Raw genomic sequence first — 23,542 nt, 5'->3', positions numbered from 1 at the left:
ATATCCAATGACAGAGTCTGTGAGTTCATTGATGTTGCCATCAGCTGCATCCACAAATATCTGCCAGTCAGTTGTCTCAAAGCAGTCCTGCAGGATCTCCTCAGCCTCACTGTCCCATTTGTAAATAACCCTGGAAGCTGGTTTTTCCTGTTTCAGTCTTTGTCTGTATGCAGGCAGCAGCAGTATGGAACAATGGTCTGCCTTACCAAAAGCTGGGCGGGGGAGGGGTTTGTAGCACTCTTTGAATGGAGCGTAACAGTGGTCCAATGTTTGATCACCTCTTGTGGGGAAGGAGATGTGCTGATAGTATTTGGGGAGAACCTTCTTCATGTTGGCTCTGTTGAAGTCTCCCAGCACAATAAAGGCAGCTTCTGGATTATTGTTCTCAAGTCCAGTAATGATGTCATACAGTTCGTCCATAGCCGTAGCTTTATCAGCGTGTGGGGGAATGTAAACAGCTGAGAGGAGAACTGAGCTGAACTCCCTCGGGAGGTAAAAAGGCCTGACTTTAATGGTCAGTAGCTCGAGGCTCTGAGAGCAGTAAGTTTTTAAGATACACACATCTCTAGCCCACAAGGAGTTAACCATAAAGCACACCCCTCCTCCCCTTTTCTTGCCTGAGTCCTTCGTTCGGTCTCCCCGGTAAACAGTGAATCCATCCGGCGTGATGGCGCAGTCGGGGACGCTGGGCTCCAGCCATGTCTCTGTGAAGGCCAGAACGCAGCAGTTCCTGATGTCTTGTTGGTGTTTAATCCGTGCACGCAGCTCGTCAAGTTTGGACAGGAGTTAAGTGCCTCGGTTAGGATGCTAAATGTTAAAGTTCATGATGTTACAATTAGAAAAAGACTAAACAAGTAGCCCTGTTTTTAAGTGCCGCCAGAAGAAAGCCTCTTCAGTCTAAAAAGAACATGGCAGCAAAGCTTATGTTTGCAAAGTTGCATCTGAACAAACATCTAATACCAGCTGTCAAGCACAGCAGTGGAGGGGTTTTGGGTTTGTTACAGCCACAGGACCTGGGACCTGCACTCCGAAGTGACATGAAGAGTGTGGTGCTGGCAGCAAAGCAGCTGATTTTACAAAGAAATGACACTATTGAAAAATATAAAGAGGTTAAACGTAATACAGACAGAAATGAATACAGCAGTGTGTGAGCAAACACTGCAGCATGATGTAGTTTTAAAAATGTGCGCCTTAAGTGATTTGGTCATTAAGAGTGTTAATAAAGTTCAGCCTTTATGAAGTCTGGAATTAAAGCCGGTGAAAAGTTAACATACATTAATATCACAACTGATTGATAACAATCAAGTATTTTATTAAGTCAATGTTTAAAATACAGTTTAATTTTGTATTCTTTCAGCTGCAGCCTCGGGCGTTTTTAAGAGTGGGAATAAATATAAAATTATAATTCAATCAAAGGCTTTGTCTACATGCAAGTTTGATACAGCGTTAGCAAGTACAACCAGGCGTCCGGCTTAAGGATCATATATTAATGCTTCCAGAACAATAAAACTGTTGTAAAACTGTTTGGAGCCTACAGAAAAAAAGAAAAAAGTTGTGTCTAAGAATCTCCGTATTATATTACTGAAGTTTGTAAGGGAAAGGCAAAGACATTAGACACTATTAAAAAACCCTTCTACTATGTGCACACAGAGGTCTGAGGGATCTTCTTGGAAAGGTTGTTGATCTTTTCCTCCACACCAATGTGAGAGACAGATACAGTCAAACAGAGAACTTCAAATTATTATTGCCAAAGTGGTTTTGCAAGCTATTGAATCATGGGGTCTATTTATTCACACACTGCTTCTGCATTTTTTTAAATAAATGATGACACAGTGTAAGATATCATGTTTTTGTTTGAGGTTGTAATCATCTAATTTTGCTAAAAACCAAATGATTAATTTCTATGTCCTGACAGTAAACCTTACATTGTTTTTCAGATGATATGCTGTGTGTCACTGGGGCAGTTGCCTCTGAAAGAAATAAGTGAATTAGGTTCACGTTGATCTATACTTAAAGGAATTATTTTTAAGGAAGTCTGGGTTGTTTTAAAATCCTGGGTTTGAGGTAGTATTTTGGATAGAGTTCAATGAGTTTTGACTGCTGTTTGGGATTAAGGTGAGCGGTTTGTGTTGTTTATGTGTATATTGTTTATTTGAGTTGTGCAGATCTCTGTGGTAAAGCTGTAATACCATCTGGTGGGTCTGGAGCCTGTTTTTGTGACAGCTTACATTTTAGAAGTCAAACTTTTCATTTTTAAGATGTAAAAGTGTTTCCTCTCCAAGACTCAGTGATAGATATATATAGTTTTCTGTTTTGGTAATTTAGTGGTAGAGCATTAAAAAGCTCTTACTTTTATCACAGCTTTAAAATGGCCTCTAATTGTGGCTAGTTAATAAATGATTCAAGTTAATATCCTTGGAGTAAAATAAATACAAAATAGTGCAACTTCAACTTGTTGGGCATTGATCGTTATGGTGTTGATGTAATGGTGTTGAAGACGTTAGTCAAAAGTGAAAATGATGCATGCAAATCAACCCAGCCCAATCCAAATTAGGGCTGCCACGATTAGTCGACTAGTTATATATATATATATATATATATATATATTTGCCTGTATCAATAAAGTATTCTGATTCTGAATCATGGGGTCTACTTCTGCTTCTGCATTTTAGCTCAGTTTTTGTCAAATAAACAATGACACACTGTAATATGTCAAGTGCTGTTTGTATTTACTTAATTTTAAGATCTGATGAGGACGAGACAGTTTATTGTGATGTCCTGATACAGAAAATCTGACAAAGGCTTCATTCACTGTTTTTACTGTGTCTCCTCGATCTGCCTGACATTAAGCATTTCTTCACTCTGCTTTTTCTTGGTTACTTTAACAGATATGAGCTAAAATAAACCCTCTTTAGCAGTGTTAAATAAACGTGTAAATCCTCTCCAGTGAGTTGTGCTTGTGTGCGTAACAGCAGCTGGTGAGAGTACACAGGCCATGTTCATGTGTCCAGAGCGTGATCTTGCTTGAAATGGATTCGCTGCTGGCGTCGCTGCCGTCTGACACAGGCCCGATACTCAGGCGTTTTTACGCTTTATTAGATTTCAATTGTTAAACATGTGACCATTTGGCTGAAATCTGAGCCTGCTGAAACAAACTTACCTTTTCCTGAGCATACTGTACCACACCACGTGATCTAAATCCTCCTGCTGGGGTACAGCGTGTTTCTAGATTAAAGTTGAGGTGCCACAGAGGAGTTTATGAAACACTGTGCTCCTCCTCTGTGACATTGCTTAATAATAGTTGATGTATGAGGTCAGACGTGGGTTTCCATTCACAGATGTCGGCGCTGAAGTCCCCTTTTCAGCACTTGCAACCTTAGCAAACTTTAATCCAAGGCTAATGTTTAACAAAAAAAAAACAAGCAGACAAAACGATGGACGGCAAGAGTGCATCCTTTCAAAAATGCTTTATTTATCTACTATATCACTATAAATATACCAATGCTGAACAAGGAAACGGGGCCTTCTGATAGAAAAGAGTCTGCATAGGTCTACAAAGGGCACATGTTGGCAATAAAGGCACACACTACGAAGAGTTAAAGATGCTAAACCCGAACATCTAAGTTAAACCAGGCACGCGCAGCTCCATACTGACACAGGAAGATCGTCCTGCTGCTGCTGCTGCATTGTGGGTGAAATGCAGGTGATGGAAAGTAAAGCAGGTTCTGTGAGTGGAAGGGAGAATGCAGTTTTCTGTTGTTAAAACCACGTGAAATTTTGGCGAAGGCTAAATCATTACCCCATCCACCCATCATTAGATCTTTTAATTATTTAGCCAGAAAAAGTTGCAACACATTGAGCCGGAGGCGCCAATGGGTCGTAACGCCTCGGCGGGCCAGGTTTAACCTTTGATATCGATAACAGGGAGAACTTGGCATCCCCACTCTAAACACCGCGTCCAGTTCCAAATAGCAAACACAACGTTACACCTAACAAAAGCACAATAACCTCGAATGTTTAACAAACTATTGGACACTTTGGGAAAAAAAAAAATCTACTTTTGTTAGTCTGACTTTTATACCTAAACAAGGTGTAAATAAAGAAAACAAATAGGTTTTACAATATATTATGCCTTTTCTTCTCACTTCATAAACAACACACATAATGCATATATTAAATATATCCCGACTTATTGTCATCGTACAAGATCATAATAAGAGCCGTTAACAGCAGTTTGTTTTCTACATTAAATCCAGTTTCAGAGGAGAGAGAGAAGCAGTAAAATGCAGAGTACAGAGTGAGATTACACAAATATGGACTAGTTAAGCAGTCTTCTCACTCACACTCCTAAACTTAAAAGCCAGGGAGCCCTCATATTAGCAAATAAAATACCATCGAATGCGGTGAAGGAGAATAATAATAATACAAAAGAAAAAAGAGCTGGTTTACAAATAAAAGGACACTCAAATGTTTGGCATTTTTCATAAAGGATGGCTCTTGTGGAGTGTGACTTCATTGATCAGCAGCTGTTTGAATTTGAGTTGTTACCATACTTGCATATTCCAGTGGGATGTATCGCTCCCAGTTATTCCCAGTCCCAAGTACAACTCGTGGTAGATGCACTGCAGAGTTTTTCAAAAGCGCCCGCTGAGCATTGGGGAGCTGCAGGCTTTATTATGAGAAGATAGCACAAACTTTGCTCCAGTTCACACGTTTGATATCTCTTCATTCTGAAAGTGGCAACTTCTCGCCTTTTATAAATACATTTACGTGCACCTCGGAAGAGGATGGAGGCAACCTTGGTACATCTGGCTACAAAAGCTGAAACCTCAATACAGTAATACCACAAATCTGCATCATGGGATATACAAATTCTTCTTTGTGCCAAAAACACGCGGGCTTGGGTTTTCTTACAAAAAGGCACAGTAAAAAGCAGGCAGTTGCATAAACAGCGTGTAGGTGTAAGGCACTGTAGTCAGGAGTCTTTCTAAAGTCCCTCAGACTGAAGTGGATGTTAAGGTTTTTGGTCAGCACTGGCAAAAAGTACGAGCTGTTCAAGTGATAGAGTGCTCCAGTCCAGATAGAAAAATGTCTCTCATTTCTGTCCGTAGTTGTTCACAATTAAAAACATCAGAAAAAAACATACATAACTGGTAAGAACAAAAAACAAGCTAACAATCTATTCAGTCGTAATCCCCTATTACCGTCGTTTCTTTAAATGTGGAACATTTTCCACGTCAGCTGAACATCATTCAAAAAGCTTCCAGTTTCTTTCTTAATTATTTGTTCCCAACAGGAATCTGTCAAAATAACAAATATTTAGCAGGCAACATTTCTTCAAAGAAAACCAACAAAGTGTCTTCAATGTATCAAAGAGGAGACAGAGAAACAACCTTGCAAAGCAAAAAAAAGAGCAAAAATGAGCTAATTATAGGTAAATAAATGCAACCTAGAAAACCTAGAACCTTCATGTAAAACAACCAAAAACACAATAAAAACTACAATAACCAAAAAGTACCAAACAGGCGTGTTCAAAGCATTCAACCAGCATGGACGGACAGCATCACCTACAGCATGTAAAATTGGCTAAAATACTATATAATGATGGGGGGAAAAGGCATTAGTATATCTGAAGACAGCCGTCTTCAGCGGTATTTATCAGTAGTTCCTGCTGTAGTTTTTCTTCCTTACGATTAACTCGTCTTTCTTTTTTATTGTTACTCTGAAAATAGTTTAAAATCTAGAACAGATACCACGGCAACATGGAAAGAGAGCTACAAAGAATAGACACCTTAAATATATATCTTCTCTTCATAAATACTTGAACGTACCTTCGGTGTTCCCGTGGTGGGATTCGGAGAGAAACAAAAAAGGCAGAGGGCATTATTGGGAGTTATCATTTGTTATGTTTGTTACATTATTCCGTAGAAAACAGTGATGCTGCCTAATTAAAAACACTATGTTCACCTTGGGTTGAGGACATACCGAGGCCGATAGGAGACGTCAGGCTGTTTGTCACTGTGTGTGCTTTTAATATTTGCTACAAATTCCTTTCGAGCTCAAGTTTGAGATGTTTCTACATGACGGGACAGACAATGCTGAGATGTAGTTCAGTCACAGGCAGGATCTGAGCCTCTTAATCAGTATGTCTGGTAGACATCATGGATGGGCAGCTGGAAGGCTGTGGCGGGGAAGGCCTGGGGCACCGCGTAGCCGGCGTAACCTCCGTATGCTGCAGCCGCCACGGCTGCGTTTTTCTGCAGAGCTGCCAGAGCTGCTGTGTTGGCAGTGTAGTTTGTGATGGGGACATACCCAGGTCCATACAGACCACCAGCTGCTGGGATGCGCTGTACGTTGTGGGCCATGGCATAGACTGGAGTGATTGGACGGCCCTGCGTAGGGAAAGAAAGTGAATTAGAAAAAGGAGATTTTTAAAGCATGCACACAATGCCTGTATTTAATTTACATAAAAAGGGTGGCCATAGCTTCCTTTTACATAGAATTTAAGCCAGTGTGACTTGAACCTGGATTCCTTCTATTGACCAGCAGGGGGCAGCAACTCTGCACAAAGAAATGCAAAAGTTTATGGAAACATGACCCCAATACTCACTTGATCCATGACCTCAGTAAACACTTTGCTGATAGGTTTATGGTCTTAATGACTACTTTCAAGTCTTACTGAATGCAGCATGATGTTTATTTTGTTTAGTACGGTTCCCATTAGAGCCGTAAAGAATAATAAAGCACAGTTTGTTTGTTTTTTTGTTTTGTTTTGTTTTTGGGGGGGGGGGGGGGGAGCTTATGTAGCAATGGGGCAGGCTGCTACAGAATGAGTGCGGACCATCTCTTTCTCAGTCAGACCAGCTCATCCCTAATCACAACTAAAGACCTTTATCACACATGGGCTAAGTATGGGCCCTGGGCTTCAACCTGGGCCCCAGCGTCCTTAAAGGGAAACTAAAGACTCCCCAGCCTCCTGTCAATAAATGAAATAAAAGCATTGCTATTGGTGCTTAACGTGAATGATTATAATAAGTCTCTACTGCAACTTCCCTCTACAGCTCCACTGGATAGTAGCTCACACATCTGGATGCCCAGTGAAAGATCTCCAGTTCGATTCCAGGGACAGACATAAATCCTTTTGGGGTTGCAATAGAGGGCATCCGTTATAACAATCTGTCTAACACAGTGTGTTTTGGCAGGTGAGGGAACCTTGAGACGTGGTTATAGAGGTGCAGCGTGGGGAAAAGAACTCCTTAAGAAATAATCCACATAATAACTTGCTTTGCAAGGCTGCGATCAAATGACCTGTGCTGCTACACTATTGTTCAGTGCTCTTCGTGGATTTGGCCAGCCAAATTCACCAAGATATAATGAGATGTTTCATGAGCTGTATGGTTCATTTTCAAACCCCCAGACACCATAAAATGAGTAAAAAGTGAGTGAATCTAGTCAGCATCATCACGTTAAGTATCAGTTGATGTGTGATGTAACTTAACATCACAAAACTGCAAACTCACCAGTTTAGCCTGAACTAACGTCTACCAACCAGCTAAAGTATTTTCATGCAAAGTTTGAATAAGGGAATTTGTATACAACAACAGCAACACATCATGCATCGATCTCAAAAATGATTGAAAAACTTTGGAAAATAATCTCCCATCGTCTTTCTTACATCTTTCTCCGTTTCCCAGTCCTGCACATTAAGGTTTGCTTCTCTTCCTCTCTCTCTCTCTTAGCTCACACACACATTTAGGAGCAAACTGTGCAGAAACAGCTGTTTTGTTCTGAGATATTTGTCAAGCTGCTTGAAAAGTTGACCATGAAGTTACCTGCCTATTTAAAAAAACATCACTCAGTTTATGCTTGCTCTTCTTCTGTAGTGATATGCAGGTGCTGAATTACAGCCACCGCAACCTTACATGGTAAATGGCCTGTATTTGTATAGCGCTTTACTAGTCCCTAAGGACCCCAAAGCGCTTTACACATCCAGTCATCCACCCATTCTCGCACACATTCACACACTGGTGATGGCAAGCTACATTGTAGCCACAGCCAGCCGGGGCTCAAACCGGCAACCTTCCGATTACAAGGCAACCTCCCAACTCTTGAGCCACGATTGCCCCTGCCATCTGCACCATGAACGCATCACAGGGATGAGAAGAAAAAAAAGGATATGATGAGGGTGTAAGTGGGCTGTTGGATGTCATAACTTTCTTATTACTGAGAAAGTATATCCGTAGTGTTACCAGGAGCGACGGCAGCCACACAAATCTAAAAAATTGAATTAATATAACCGTAATATGCACTGACCTGCCAATCCCACTAAATCTGAATGTCATTCCGACTCACTTTGACCCCGTGAATATCACCCACCTGGAAGGGTGGAGGGGTAGAGACCGCAGGTAGGACGGTGGCAGCAGCAGCAGTAGCTGCAGCAGCAGCGGGGGAGTGTTCAGGGTGCTGCATGGCCAGAGGGTTGATAAGATGCTCCACTGTGTGCACCTTCCCCTCCTCCATCAGCTTGGCTGCAGGAGTGGCGCTGAACACTGGGTACTGCCCACCCAGAGTCTGCAATGCCACTGCACATAGAGAGACACACAAATGAGAGCTTGGATAACAGACTGGAGACAACAGAGCATCATCCAAATATTAACACTACTCAGGAAATAACAGACAAGCGCACACATGCATCCAATCATTTATAGAGATAAAACACTACAGAGGCGAAGAGAGAACAGCACAAACAGGGTGAAGGGTTCAATTTCAGCAAGAAGTGGAAATAAATAAGTTACACAAATTGGCGTTGTGGTGTGATTCAGCTTATGATGGTGCTCAGCTGGGGATTAACCCTAGCACTCCAACACACACACACACAGAACAAACACAACATCAGTCATTGTTTCAGATCCACAAAAGTCTTTTCAATCCTGTGATTCCACACAGACCGGCACCGACACTGAGCTGCAGATTGAGGTCACATCCTTAAACAAGGAAACATCAGTAACGTCGACTCTACTGAACGGACCTCTGATCACCAAACACATGACACTGACACACACATGCAGTAAATGGTTAGTAAGGTTTAATCAATATGTTGATAAAACAATTAGGCTTAGTAGCTTTAGTCGAAGAATTTGAAGGCTGAAGAATAATTCCAGTGTTTTAAATTTTCCATATCAACATCTTTAAAAAAAAATCACTTCAGTTTCTATCTTTCATTCTTGAAAAAAGAAACGTACAGGATTTAGATGATCCACCAACATTAAAATAAACTCAGTTTCATTTCCCCCTGCCTGCTTTCAGGAAATAAGGCAGAATGAAAGAAATTGAATTTTTCCACCAGGAAAATGATCCTTTGAAAACAAGACACTTACAACGTTTCTCTCTTAGCTGGGAGAGCAGTTGCTGTAGATGTAGATGTGCTACAACTCTTCATAACACTGGAATCATCCTTCAAGTGATCAGAATAGAGTGGACACAACAGTCTTTAGTTTGTGCTTTTACATTTGCATTTCAGCTCCGATTATGGCTTAAACTGTCATAACGCTCACAAAGCTACAGATAAGAGTCAGTGTGACTAGAGAAAAAGCTACCTTCGTTATGTTCGAGCACTTATTAAAATAGAAAGACAAAAAAAGATCATCCATCTGTCAAGTCAAAGTTGGAGACGACTGCATATAAACTGCCTCGAAAAAACTACAACCGTATAAAAGGCTATGTATGATATGGCTGCTGACTAAACCTCTGCACTCCAGACATTTGGTAACACTTTATTATTCTGATTGATGATTATTATAAAGAAGTGTAGCTATGGTTAATTCATTTTTAGTTAGCTAATAGTTACTGCTAAAGAAATACTTAGCAATGTTAAACAGTGGTTCTACAGTGTAGGGGTTTATATTTTGACCTAACAAGTGACAGATTCCTGCTTCGATTCTGGGATGTGATGCAAATCTCTAGAATTGCATCAAGACGGGCATCTGGCTTAAAAATGTACAGAATCTAAACCTGGGGAGCTACCCGCTGTGGTGACACCCTACGAAAAAGAACGCACCCAAAAGTAGGATTAACAGGTTTACAACAACCCTGCAGATAATGTTCACAGATTATAGATAGGTAGGTATTTTTACTGTATATAGTACCATTTGTACATAACACAAAATACTCTTTTATAGGGATTTATTAATTCTACTTTTTTAGTACTTTTGAGTTTTTGTTTACTTTCTAATATTTCTCCACTTTACTTTTTCTTTTTGACTCTTGTGCTGCTGTAACAAGTGAATTTCCCCAGTGTGTGTTTAATAAAGTCTCTATCTGAAGGAGGGGCGGTGCCGTAATTCACGAGCTCGTGAAACCTTGTCCGGTTTCTCTCACTGCCTAGTTTGTCTTTCATTTTTAGTTTTTTAAATTGTTTATATTACAAAAACTGCATAAATTGTAATTTTAGGCCTATTAATATGTTGGAAACATTAATGCTTCTTATTTTATTGCTTGTTAGCAGGAGGTTGCATGTTTTCTCATGTTTCTCATGTTCATGGAGACACACCGTTGGTGTGAACCATTTCTCGTAAATATCAGCTTAAATGGGCTCCAATTGTCAGCATAAAGTGTTACCTGAAGACGCTCGTAACGGTGTTTTAAAATCACCCTGTGGTGCGTCTGAAACAACCCTTACAGTCATGGCTTTTGTGTTTTAGGTTTCAGTTCACCGCTCATTTAAACAAGCACTGATCAGCACAGTTTGAACCTGAATAACCAGAAACAAATTTCTGTTGTGTAAGGAAAAGGAAAGAATGAGGAATGAAGTATAGCCGTTACCTTCTGGTCATGTTGGAAAGGACTGACTACAATGTCATTATTCTTTACTGTAAATGAAAGAAAGGCCGTCCTTTTGTGCATGACCATCCAGAAATGACTAGAAAGCTGATTCACAAAAAATGCTCCTCAAATCACACAGGAGAAAAAAACTGCGGGCTGGAAGATTTAGTAAAAGCCTTTTTGAGATGGGCAAGAATAGGTCGGGGTTTGTCTATCTCACTGACTTGTGCCATGTTTGATGCCAACTGGGTTGACGGAAGCAGCGAGCTCCAGACTGGGCATCAGCTCATAGGACTTTTCAGGCTGCTTGGTCTTGCCCTCGTGGTAGCGGCTGTAGATGCCACGACCGGCAGAGTAACCTCCGAGGTACGACCCCCGTGGCCCAGGGGTACGATTACCTGCAGTAGCACGACCACGACCTCTCACAGTACCTGCTTAAAATACAATTAAGGGGATATGATGACAGGGGTTGTGGTTTAGGGCAGCAGGGGCAATTTTGGCAAGATGGGTTTTGAAAGTTTCTCAAGACATCAGAACGTGCACACGACTAATTTAACTCATATTTTAGCTAATATTCTGCACATAGAGAAAAATTGCTACTGAATTTTTGCTCTGACTTGGAGGTGTTTGGGTTTAGTGTGGCCTCTGTCTCTTATATTAGGTCTATTATGTAACTCCATAATGTTGTCGACTTGTATTCCAAGAGTTTTGCCACTTGGTGGTGAGCTCTCTAATAACCCAGCATGAAATGGGAGGTGACAGCACAGCAGGAAAAAGATGGTGTTAGAAAATGTATAGTTTGTCACATGGCAAGAAGGCTCATTGTTCATCAGAGTAACAAGTAGGAATACGGATGTGAGAGATTACCATTGTTCTGTATCATTGGGGATCCTTTGGAGAGAAAACCAAAACACAATGATTGCTCAAAGTTAGATTTTCCTGCTATCACCCAAGACCATATTTAAAATCAATCATTAAAGGTGATGGGATTAGCATTCATTGATCCATCAGCTGGTTTTGTATTTCCCTTTTACAACACCAGTTCCAAAAGAAAGTTGGGACGCTGTGTGAAATGTAAATTAAAACAGAAGGCAAAGATATGCAAATCTCACAAACACATGTTTTATTCAAAGCATAGAACAAAGAAAACGTACGAAAACTTCAAACTAAGGAAAAGTATTTAAAGAAAGAATCTGATCACGTTGAATTTAATGGCAGCATCACTTCTCAAAAAGTTGTGACAGGGCCATGTTCGCTACTGTAGTATCCATTACTCTCTGAACAACACTCCGTAAACTTCTGGGAACTGAAAAAGACCTGAGAATTTCGATTCCCCTAACCACAGAACAGTTTTCTGTTCTGTCTCAATCCATTTTTAAATGGGCCTTAATCCAACAACAATTCACATGAGGCTTTAACCTGAATTTGTAGATGGTGCATTGAACTGTGTTCACAGACTGTGATTTCTGGAAGTCTTCCTGAGCACATGCAGTGATTTCCATGACAGAATAACGGCTGTAGCGCTGCCGGAGGGCCCAAAGATCATGCATTCATTCAAAATGAGCTAATTTTTGTCTTTAAAGAAAAAGGTCTTAGTTAAATATTTGATATGCTTCTTCTGATGTCTTCCATTGCGACTAAAATATGGGTTTGTCAGATTTGTAAATCATTGCGTTCTTTTTTTTATTCACATTTTACAGTGTCCCAACTTGTTTGGAATTGTGGTTGTAACATAAAAGTGATTTTAAACCACAAACCCTCATCAAGTTAAAGATTTCTTTAAAATTTCTCATCAAATGAATCTTTAAATGATCATATTGTCCTTTTGAACGTCTGAAAATTTCTTACAGTAAGAACTGTTTTCATATCACGAGATCCTAAAATGTTTTGGAGCTTTGGCTCCAACCAAGAGGGTTTTTGATGAAACACTGGATTTTGCAACAGATTATTACTGATTGAAAAAAAAATCATTCTAACCTTTGACGAAGTACTCTCTGTTGGGTCCAATGAGGGTGTTGTAAGGATAACCATAGTATGCCAATGTGTAGGGATCACACTGATAAACGTAGTTCTGCTGAGTAGCCTCTGAAGTGGCAGAAGCTCCCCCCTTTGAAGCCTTCTGGCGTGAGTACTGCTCTTTATCGACAGGTTTGGCGAGCGTCACCTCGATGCAGGACCCTTCTACCTCTGTGCCATTGAGGTTGTCCATAGCCAACACAGCATCATCTCGGGAGGTAAAGTGGACAAAGGCGTAGTCACGGATTTTCTTTACACGCTCTACACATCCAGGGTTAAACTGGCTGAAAATCTAAAGACAATGGATGGGAGAAATTAAAATTGTGTCAGAAATGGTTTTGCATGCTCGAACCCAAATAGCCGGTCACTCCTCACCTGTCTGATCGTCTCTTCGCTGGTTTCCATCATTAGATTCCTGACATACAAGATCTTCACTGTTTCCATCACGTCTTCATCTACATCAATCTCCGGCTCTGCCCAGTCCACTGCAATCTGGTGGCCCCACAGCTGAATGCGTCCAGGCATCAGCTTCCTGCGAGCCATGGCTGCTGCACGATGTGACTCATACTCTACAAAGGCAAAGCCACGGTTCTTCATCTTGTCTGCAGCGCTGGCATAAACTATCACATCTAATACGCCTTCTGTCACCTTGGAGACCTCTTCCAGGATCTCCTCACGCTTCTTGGTCTTGGGAATGCCACCAATGAAAAGACGGCAGTTGTCCACTGAGGAGCAGACACCCAGCAGCCGCCCAGGCCGCACTTCATAGTTATTCAGCTCCCGCACGGCTCTCTTGGCCTCGTGTTTCTCTGTGTACATTACAAAAGCGTACCCTCGATTTTTCCCATCAAAGTCCATCATCAGGCGCATCTCATAGATGCGTCCTACGGACTCAAACACTGGGACCAACTCATCTTCATAAACATCCCGCGGAATCTTTCCGACAAAGATCTCACAGCCTCGAGGAGGAGATGCACCATTCCAACCGGGAGGGGGACCGTACTTTCGCTGACCATTTTCCTGGACCATACTGTAGCCAGTACGCTCCATCAGGGCCACCAGTGCGGTCTCATTAGGTGCACCAGCAACACCCTCAGGGATGTTGAGTTGTCCATGGTGAGAGTGATGGGCACCAGAGGATTTGGAGGGGGCAACGTTGTTACTCATGGTCGAAGAAGAAGCAGGATCTTCAGCTGTCATTCTGACAAAACCATCCAATCAGATCAGGGCCTGAAGAAGGATAAGAGAGAGATCTGTCAAATTATACTGAATTAAATGGCTGCTGTAAAGAAAAAAAATAAAGCGGGAAGAAAATAGGCTGATGGTCAGAAGACATAATTTAAACAAAAGTGACTGATTGCTGACTTTGAGCACAATTTGCATGCATGCAAGATTACCTGACTAAAACAAACCAGCACACATTATGAGGCCTGAACACCACAGTGGAAATACAGCATCCATAAATCCTCAGGGCGCCTTCCCCTATCAGTGGTTTTACAACCTTGTTTTGTTGAGTAACTCAGATCTCTTGCTGACCTCTGACCCCTATCAGAGAGATTGAAGGGCTGTAAACCCTGAAACCTCCAGCTCAAGGTTCACCAAGTATGACTAGGTCACATGCTCAGTGCATGTGTGTTTGTGGTGCGCTTGTGTGTAAAAAGTCAGCGAGGAGTTAAGCTATAGAAGGAATTTTGTGTAACATAAACCCTGTTATGTGACAAAAGGCTGCACACATTCATCTTTGCTACACACAAGCCTCCTGTGTGCACGCTCACCACGTGGCGGTGTTGGATTTTCCATCTCCTTATCAATATGAATGCCATACAGAGTGTGGGTGCAGCTATTAGTGTGTGCACATGTGTGTTTCAGTGTGTCCTCATTAAATAGTGCAGCCCTAAAAAAGGAACAGAGAACAATCAGAAATCGGCTTCCCGAACATAAACCTCTTACTCTGTTATTTTCCAACACAGCCGGCATTCAGAATGGAAAAATCCACCGGTTTTTAAATCCCCCAAATCATGCTGCATAAACTAGTAAGCAACCAATCAGAACAGACTATAACACAAATTTGATGTGACTCGGTATCATGTAAAAACATATAGGCCAAAAAAACAAATACTCGCTACTTAGGCTTTGCTTGGGTTTCTTTGTGCAGCACAAGATTGCCTGGACTAGGATGGAGATAGGTGAGGCAGTCAACAAAGGCAAAACACTAAAAAGCCAAGCAACCATGGTAACCTGCACACTGATCTGACCTGACCCAACATCCCACTCTCCTACAAACAAACCTGTTCACATGTCATTTTGTCCAAGGCTGAATGAGGGGCTTAGAATGACTAGTTCAAACATGGATGATAGTACAAAAAAGGAAGTAAGCTTTAAATTTATTTTTTAAACAAAGCACAAACTCCCAAACGGTTAGGAAAAGGTAATCACCAAGTGTGGAAAAAAAAAAAAAATTTCCTCCTTTATCTTTTGCCAGTAGTTCACCACTGGTTGCTGAATCTCGACGAAGGTCAAGATGACATTCATTTATATCTGCTTTTCCGAAATAGTTTTCCAAGAACGGGTCATGGACCTGTTCTTGGGTAAAACTAAGGACAATGTGTGTATTCTAGCTCAAGAAGCAAAATCTTTGAGCATTTAACTGGCCTGCCTATCAGCACACGGGTCTTACTAAGAAATCATGCCGAAGCCTTCCGGGTTGTAACCACAGGTTCAAATTTTTCTGTGGCGCGTGGATTGTCTGAGGTTAATGTTAGAATTTGTATGTTGTGCAAATTCAATGGAAGGTTGTTAGGAGCTGTTGTTGTTGGGAGGTGCTTTTTAAACTAGGGTGCCACACAGACACTGTCACCTTCAAACTAACTCATACTTGGAAGTATGTCTCTGCTTCCAGTTTGAGACACACTTTTTCAAATTTTCCTACCACTCAGCTAGCAGCTCTTTGGACACCGATTGGGGTCCTCTATGCAAAAACTACAAGTAGCTGCACACTGCTAAAGACCAAAGCAATCACAACTAGGTTTTTTGGTGCAGCACCATGTTTTTGACCAGTATGACTTACTGACAGCTAACAGCCACTCACCGTGTGGGGAATTCACATTTTTCCAAGTTTGACCAAGTTGTAACACATCAAATGTGGCGAACAACTGTCCAGCAATGTATGCGTGACCTCAGTAAGACCCCTCTATAGGCTAACGTTAGTCTATAGAAGACAACTTTTGTTTAAATATATTTTTTCCTGTGAAGATCAACAGGAAAGCAGAGGGAAAAAGGGCCACGGGTCAGACCCGAACCCCAGCCAGCCGATTTCAGTATTGTGGCATATGGTCGCCTGCTCAGCCGAATGAGCTAAACTGGCACCCGTATCAAAGGAAACCCTAACCCTTCACCTTAAGAAATAAAATCTTCTGCCAGTTGCAGACAAATTATTTTTTAAGAAAAAAAGGGGGTATAAAAATTAATCAGAAAGATGCCTTTTGGGTACATTACACCTGTGTTAATGTACGAAAAATAAAAGTGTTCTAAAATAGTTGTACATATTAGTACATATTTTATGAGGTGGTGAAAACTTGTGATAGTGTATTTTATATGCTTGGACACACTAACCACTACCTTACAGCTTCCTTTGCATGTAGTCTTGTGTTTTTAATCAGTGCAAAGTAACTATAAGGAGATGACAGACGTAAAATCACCCTCGGTAAATATGATTATTGATGGAATGTTCCTTTATGACAAAAAACCCCTAAATGTCTTACATGGTTTGTTGCTCTTTATCAGTATTTTTTGTCATTTCACGTCCCTTTTTAGGGCTGCCACTGAAAACATTTATGAAAGTAGTTTGTTTTGGCATGCAAACTAACTATGCAGCGCATTCGTCATCTCTGCAGCTCACGACATTTTAATCTCTTCTATTGTTTTGCTTCAGTGTGGTTTTCTTTGTCTGCCCTCCCTCTGTTCCTTCTATCGTATGAAGTGCTAACATGACTCGACCTCGTATCAGCCTTATCTTACCAGGCTGATGACAAAAGGAGGACAATATTCACACTGGGAGTTCTGCTGGATGATAAAATGAAGCTTTGTAACACAGTGCACTTGACACTTTGTGCGCTGAAGCAGTTAGTATTAAAAAACAACAAATTTAAATCATTCTTCCTGCTTTTCACCACTTCCTAGACATTCCTAACTTCCTCAGTGCTGACCGTGTCAGGAGTGAAGTGAAACTCTGTTGTAAAAATATGAGAATAATTCGCGTGAATTTGAGATCCTTTGTGTAGCACATGTACAACACAGCGTATTAAATGACAAAAAGCAGCTTGCAGAACATCTTCAGCATTCAATCCTGCGTGTGTATAAGTGACAGAGAAAGGCAGAGTGGAGAGGAGGAGAAAACCTGAGGCTGAAACAGGTAGATAATTAACCAAGGTGAACACAAATCACAGCCTTTATTCACAGAGAGCATAAAGATTTACAGATGGTGTCTCATCCAGTAAAGACAAGGAGTTTGAAAAGTTATGACCACTTAGGTGTGGCTCACGTCTTCAGATTTGAGCCTCTTTGTTGGGGCATAACAGGAACAGCTAGTTACTTCGTTAAAAATAATCTACCTTGACATTAAGAGCTCAGAGTTCGCCTGGTCAAAGGTTACGAACTCAGAGCGGCGCAAGATAGAACGACTGGCAAGCGAACAAGCGAAGGAAGTTCAAGAGCGAGAATTTGTTTAGTTAACAGAGCCGAGCTATTCCCGTGAGATTGCTTGCTACGTTACGTTTATGATTGATAGAAGCACCTGATTCTCTGCATATTAACAGCGTGTTACTGGGGACTGAGTTGTTTTATGAGCGGACAGAGAGGCTTTTAGAGTTCTTCAGCTCATCATAAACACAGATTGACTTGCAAATTCCATCTTTTTTCTCAAAAGAGCAAGTGAGCCTATAACATTATGAATCTGTAGTCAGCTATAAAAAGAAAGGATATTGTATTATTTATGACTTTAGGATTTCTCTTATCAGAGGAATATGCATGTACAGAGGTCTGTACAGCGATCCAGAGCACTGATGAAATAGGCCAAGAAGGCTGCCATCTTTAGCCACACACACTCATGTAGACACGTGGAGGAAATTGATTCACAGTCCCCCCCAGCAGCCCCGTAACAACAGCGTCGCAAGGCAGCAGAACAGGATCGTGGAAGCACCAACGTTTAAATAAGCCTGAGTCCTGCTGCTTTATACATGCAACACAAACACCAGCCAGATAACAACAGATGTGGTCCTAAATAACTCAAATACTATTTAAATCATCCTTCAAAGACAGACAGGTCCGTAGAGATAACTGCAACAACAATAATCTACGCAAGTCACAAAAAGTTGTCATTCAAGGACAGCGAGCGCCTATCCAATCAAAGGGAGCTAGAGATACGGGGAAGTGAGAGTAAAACAGAGTAGAAATCTTGAGAAAGATCGTAGCAGAGGGATGGTGGTGGAAAAGAGAAGAGGAAGAAGAAGCAGAGAGTGGTCAGAGAGGAGGATATCTACCCCTGTTGCTTCACAGCGCTCCGCTGCTTGGCCGCCTGCTCTGGGAGTGTTAGTCCACCTCCATGAGAGACAGGTACAGCAGGGCACTGAGCACAGAGTCCAGCCTCCTCTACACTAACACACGCACACACACACTAACACACACACACACACACACACTGACCCAAAGCTGCAAGCATGAGAGCTGATGAGGGTGGAGCTAAAACAGGTACTTGAGTTTGTGTGTGTCTGTGTGTACATGTGGATGAATCTCATCTTTACATTTACTGTTATTTCATACACACACAAGCATGTTAACAAAATTTACTCATACATAGAGCAGTATTTATATTTCACACACCTATATACTGACACTGTGAAAAATATAATTAATGCTATAATCTCCTTTTCAGACTTTCCATGTACAAATGACATGATTGAACCAGTAATTTTAATTTATCTGCTTACTTAAAGACAAACAAATAAACTGTCAGTGTTCACCAAGAGAAGCATGCCACTAAGTGACATTACAAGCAAGGCCTCGGTCACCCAGACCTAGAGACCTGTTTGCAACCCCCTGGCAACCATTGGTCACTAGGGAAAAATATATTGCCAAACCGGTTGGCAAGTGGTTGCTGCCAATCGTCAGGTGAAAGTGGTCACAAAGAGGTGCACAGTCCTGCTCCAAAGCCTCTTTGTGATTGCTCTGGTTACTAGCAGATGGCATGAAAAATGCCAACTTCTCTGCAAACAGTCGCTGACTGTGGCAAAACTGAAAGGTGCTGATGGTTTCACTACCACTCACTGAGTACTTGGCTGGTGGTTACTTGGAAGGCGCCGGCTTGTTTGAAAAATCTGCTAGTGATCACCAAAGCAATCACAAGGAGCTTTTAGGTGGAGCTCCCTCTGCACGATCGAGCTTTCCAGCATCCATTCACCCAGCTGTCCGGGAATATGCAACCTATTTTCTAGCGCTTCCTTTAGTGAAAGATAGTGGTTTAGTTCAACAGAAAGAAAAACATTCTTACATATATCCAAGCAGACCTAACAGAGTACTTTTGCACTACTTTTACCTTTATAGTACTTTTACTGTATTTAGGAATACAGCTATATGTTTTCACTGATCCAACGCAGCTGTAGAAAAAAAAAAAATCAACAAGTCTTTGTTCCCTGACAAGCGAAAGCAGGTAATGCAGAGAGGAGTATGATGGGAAATTGAGTTTTAATGGGTTTTGAGGGTTTTCTGCTTAGATTTGCAGAAAAGGGAAAAATGTTCAGGAAACGTTCAAACTGGGGTTTGAATACTTCCTCATGTTTGTGTTGCAGTGAAGGGACATCTGAAAATTCTGACTGGAAGCTACCCTGGAGTGATTTCTGTCATATCAGCACAAAACTGTGACTGTATATAAGTGTGCGTGTGCATTCATGCATTCACGTGTGGTTTTTTTGTACATAACAACGGTGAACGTGTTCCTAGCACAGCTTAACCTAAGCAAACAGCACACACCTACCTGGGCAGTCAAAAGAGCAGATCAAGATATGAGAGAGAGGACGGAGAAAAAAAGTCACACGCTTTCAGATTTTGTTCAAAACAAAGAAAAAAACGTCCCCTGTGTCTTCTGAAAGGAGCAAGAAAAGAGAGTGTTTGGGGAGACACGAGAGTTACAGTCTGGTGAAAAGCACACTAAGTTTTAGTTGCTAGTGAAACCGACCTCACTCTTTAACGACTGAGTAAACAGGCAAGAAGACAGGGTGTGAAGTATAAAGGCCAAAGAATAATGGACGGACAAAGACTAAAGGTTAAATGATAGTGAGATACAAATGGGCTTTTCTGTCTATGAATTTACTTTACAATCACATCAGAAAGAGCTCGCTCAGTACAAATGACACCAAAACAGTGTCTGTAAAGATACCCAGGTTAAAGTATGAATGTAAAGGTGCGTGTGTACATAAAAGAAAAGAAGAAGAAGAAGGTGCGGGGGGCTGAGTGTAAAGTAAAACCGGGGTTTCTTCTAAGCCGAGGGGGGTCGGTCTAAATTAAATCATTAACTGTGACTCATTAGTGGGAGCCAATCAGAGCTCAGGCACGCCTCAGAGATTTCAGGTGTTCTGGTGACTGCACAGTTAATCGTTTAGGAGGTCAAGTCAACAGTTTATCGTTTAACTCCACGGGAAGAACTGAGAGACGGCCGAAAAACGCTGACCGTCTCCTCAATGATTGGACACGCTCACTAAATCATTATTCAGGCACCGTTCACACCACGCAGTCATTCGTGTGAGACGACATGTTTTGGACCGCAGAAAACAATGATTTACAAGGAATTATGAAATAAAGCTGCGATCCTGCATATTTTATGATCGTCAACGATTCCCGCGAAAAGCCAAATGGCAGAATCATCCATCACATTTGTTTTGCTGCAGCTGATTTGGGAAAACAAATCTTTTGAAATTTGGATATTGCGACTTTGACTAAGAGAAAATTAAGTGAAAATAAATTCTTATGAGCGAAGAACGATCGTTGCTGGACTTTCATGTTCATCTGCTGAGAGGACGCATTCACTGATTGGTTTTTGATGTCAGACTAAACTGCTTTTTAAACGTAACACTGCATGGCTGAAAGTGACGTTGTGTTTAAGTAAAGCAATTACTTAGAACTAAATCAATCACAGTAATCAGTGGAGAGAAAGAACTGATAGAGCTGTCTTAGACTTTGTAGGATATTTATGATAAGCTGGCTCCCTAATAAGGCCAGGATTAAAAGACACACACACACACACACACACACAGGAATCTGTTACATAGGCAAAACAATGAATAAGCTGGAATAAAAATCAGCCATAAAACAGCCCTGGTAATCAGTATCTCAGCTAGAAAGGCTGACTGATTATTACATGCGGCGTCTATATAAGTAAATGAGTAGCGTGTCACAAGACCAGAGGTCCCGCTGTTCATTTCTGCGGAGTGATACGACCTGTAGGAGTGCACCACACTGTTCAGGCAACACTGTTTTCCTGGAAGAACATTCTTCCAGTCAGCAACAGAAACTGCTGTAGAAATACATTTAAAAAAAAAAAAAGGTTTCCTGGTGTGATTTTCATCACGTCAAACTGCTTCCAAGTTTCAGGTGGCTCTCACAACTCAACTCTCTCACAGATTTCAGCACACATATTGTTTTTAACTTTGAAAAGGCCGAGCGGGATGGTGTCTTTTGATTAGAATGGCACCAAATACAAAGGAGGCATCGTGGTGTCTCTTGCCGCTGTACGGTGCATTATCTGAGCCACAGCACAGCACAGGGAAACAATCAACTTGACAAAAGAGAAGTAAGCACTGCGGCTGACACATGATGTTCTCATGTTGACGCAGCTCAGCTGTCAACATGCTGACGCCAACAGGACGACAGAGAAACGAAAAAAAAAAACAGTTGTGAGGCTGAGACAAAGAAATCTGCATTAAAATGTTTATATTACATTAGCTAAACTCCTGAGAGGTTTTGCTTCTGTCCCTGCGTCCGCTCCCTTATGCCTCCTTCTCCTCACTTTTCCTTCCTCCCATCCATGTACCTGTCACCCTCATTCCTCTGGTTCACCCAAGCTCAAAGACGAGCAGCAGGGAGGGGGAGGAAGGAATGAAAGAGAGGAGGCAAGGAGATGCAGGAAAAAGGGGAAGATTAGAAGAAAAGGGAAGAGAGTCTGAGTGGGGATCTGAGGAAAAGACCAGATGGAGAGGAGCGAGGGAGGTTAACGAAAAAAGAGAGGGGGGGGGGGGGGGGGGGGCAAATGTTCAGGCCTCCCTCAGTGCTAGAAAGCCCTTCAAAGTGAAACTGGCCTGAAGAATTTCAGGTCAGACGGAGTGCGTAAGTGACCACCTCCAGCTCGGAGTAACTCCACTACAGAGGAAAGATTCCAGCTCATTTACTCCGAGAGCCCCCCTCCACCTCCAGGACCCTCACATTTGTCTCAAATGTCCACTCCAAAACAGCACGATTTGAGTCCAGCATGAGAATCTAACCCAACATAACAAGGATCCTCAAAGAAAAGCTAAGTCTTGTTATAAAGTATCACAATATACAGATCCTTCATACAGCAACAAAGTCATTACTAATCAGAAGAGCTGCTTTAGCACTCGCAGAACGGAGCTTTGCCTCCTCAGACAAACACATTCCTCCGGCTAATCAGCTAGCCTGCTCAAGGCCATAGCAGACATTGTTTCAAGCAATTACTACTGATGCTGGCGGTGTCACACTCGTGACACGGGCTCCTTCAGAGTGTGTGTCAGTGTGTGTTTGAGGTTTAGCACAGGTATTTGGTCATGCTTGACACCGAGCAACATGACTTTATTTTGGGATTTGTTTTTTTTCCAGTGTTTTTCCCATTCACACATACTTCACACACTTAAAAATGAGCTAATCTTCACGTACACTTGGGCCCACCCAAACACACCGAGAGAGTCAAACTCCCACAACAGCTTACAGAAGACGGAAACAACAGCGATGTCATTACAAACAGCTGTTTTTTTAGCTTTTCCATCACAAAGTGAACCCACTCATCAACCAAACTTCTGTTATTGTCATTTCTGGTAGTACTTTTAGCACCGAGTATACCCTCAGTGAATGAATGAAGCAGCATGTCTCTCTCTCTCTTATGCACACACACACACACACACACACACACACACACACACACACACACACACACACACAAAGCAAACACCTCACCTCACTGGGGTAAAAGTCCACGCATTATATGATGAAGAACCCGGAAGTCTATGGGTAATAATACCAGCTTCTCTGTGTAGCCACTGTAGCATTTTTATCCCCCACCCTGAACACACACACACACACACACACAGTGGTGTGCCATGCCACTCCACTGGTTCCACTGGTTCCTCTGTAGGGATACCTTGATCTCCATTCCAACCTCTGATTGGAATAAAGACAGCAAAGGCACTTAAACCAATCAGTTTGACTGTGATAAAGTGGTGAAACAGGCACCTCTGGTAAAATGTTCAAGCAAAACTTGGCTCAGAAGCTGCCCGGTTAGGAACGTCTTTGAGGCAAAGGCTTCTAGAAATTATTGAGGTTGTCTTTCATGAAGATACCCGTCTGTAACGAGCAGGCTTTAAGGAGTCTCAAGCAAATTCAATTTTTAAAACAGACAGAAACAACCTTCGGGGTCAGTTTTAAGATG

At 41.7% G+C, this 23,542-nt stretch overlaps 1 protein-coding gene across 14 annotated transcripts in view; it reads right to left on the bottom strand.

Moving 5' to 3' along the window:
- Nucleotides 1–3,437: 3,437 nt before the first annotated feature.
- The window catches only part of rbm47 (RNA binding motif protein 47), a 36,293-nt gene continuing 16,188 nt past the window's right edge, over nt 3,438–23,542 (bottom strand). For 8 of the 14 annotated variants that reach the window (XM_085161554.1, XM_085161550.1, XM_085161552.1 and 5 more), the window contains 6 exons: nt 13,213–14,067; nt 12,799–13,129; nt 11,689–11,712; nt 11,046–11,255; nt 8,377–8,582; nt 3,438–6,392 (listed from right to left, as the gene is read on the bottom strand). In XM_085161554.1, the coding sequence (XP_085017680.1) occupies nt 6,141–6,392; nt 8,377–8,582; nt 11,046–11,255; nt 11,689–11,712; nt 12,799–13,129; nt 13,213–14,037 (1,848 nt within the window). In that variant the 5' untranslated portion in view covers nt 14,038–14,067 and the 3' untranslated portion in view covers nt 3,438–6,140. Of the gene's footprint in view, nt 6,393–8,376; nt 8,583–11,045; nt 11,256–11,688; nt 11,713–12,798; nt 13,130–13,212; nt 14,068–18,374; nt 23,541–23,542 lie in introns of those variants that run through there. The other 6 variants (XM_085161557.1, XM_085161559.1, XM_085161562.1 and 3 more) reach the window with 6 other exon arrangements.

Source organism: Neolamprologus multifasciatus, chromosome 6 (genome assembly GCF_963576455.1).
Source record: "Neolamprologus multifasciatus chromosome 6, fNeoMul1.2, whole genome shotgun sequence".
Classification (NCBI taxonomy): domain Eukaryota; kingdom Metazoa; phylum Chordata; class Actinopteri; order Cichliformes; family Cichlidae; genus Neolamprologus; species Neolamprologus multifasciatus.
This window is presented reverse-complemented; position numbering and strand designations above follow the sequence as displayed.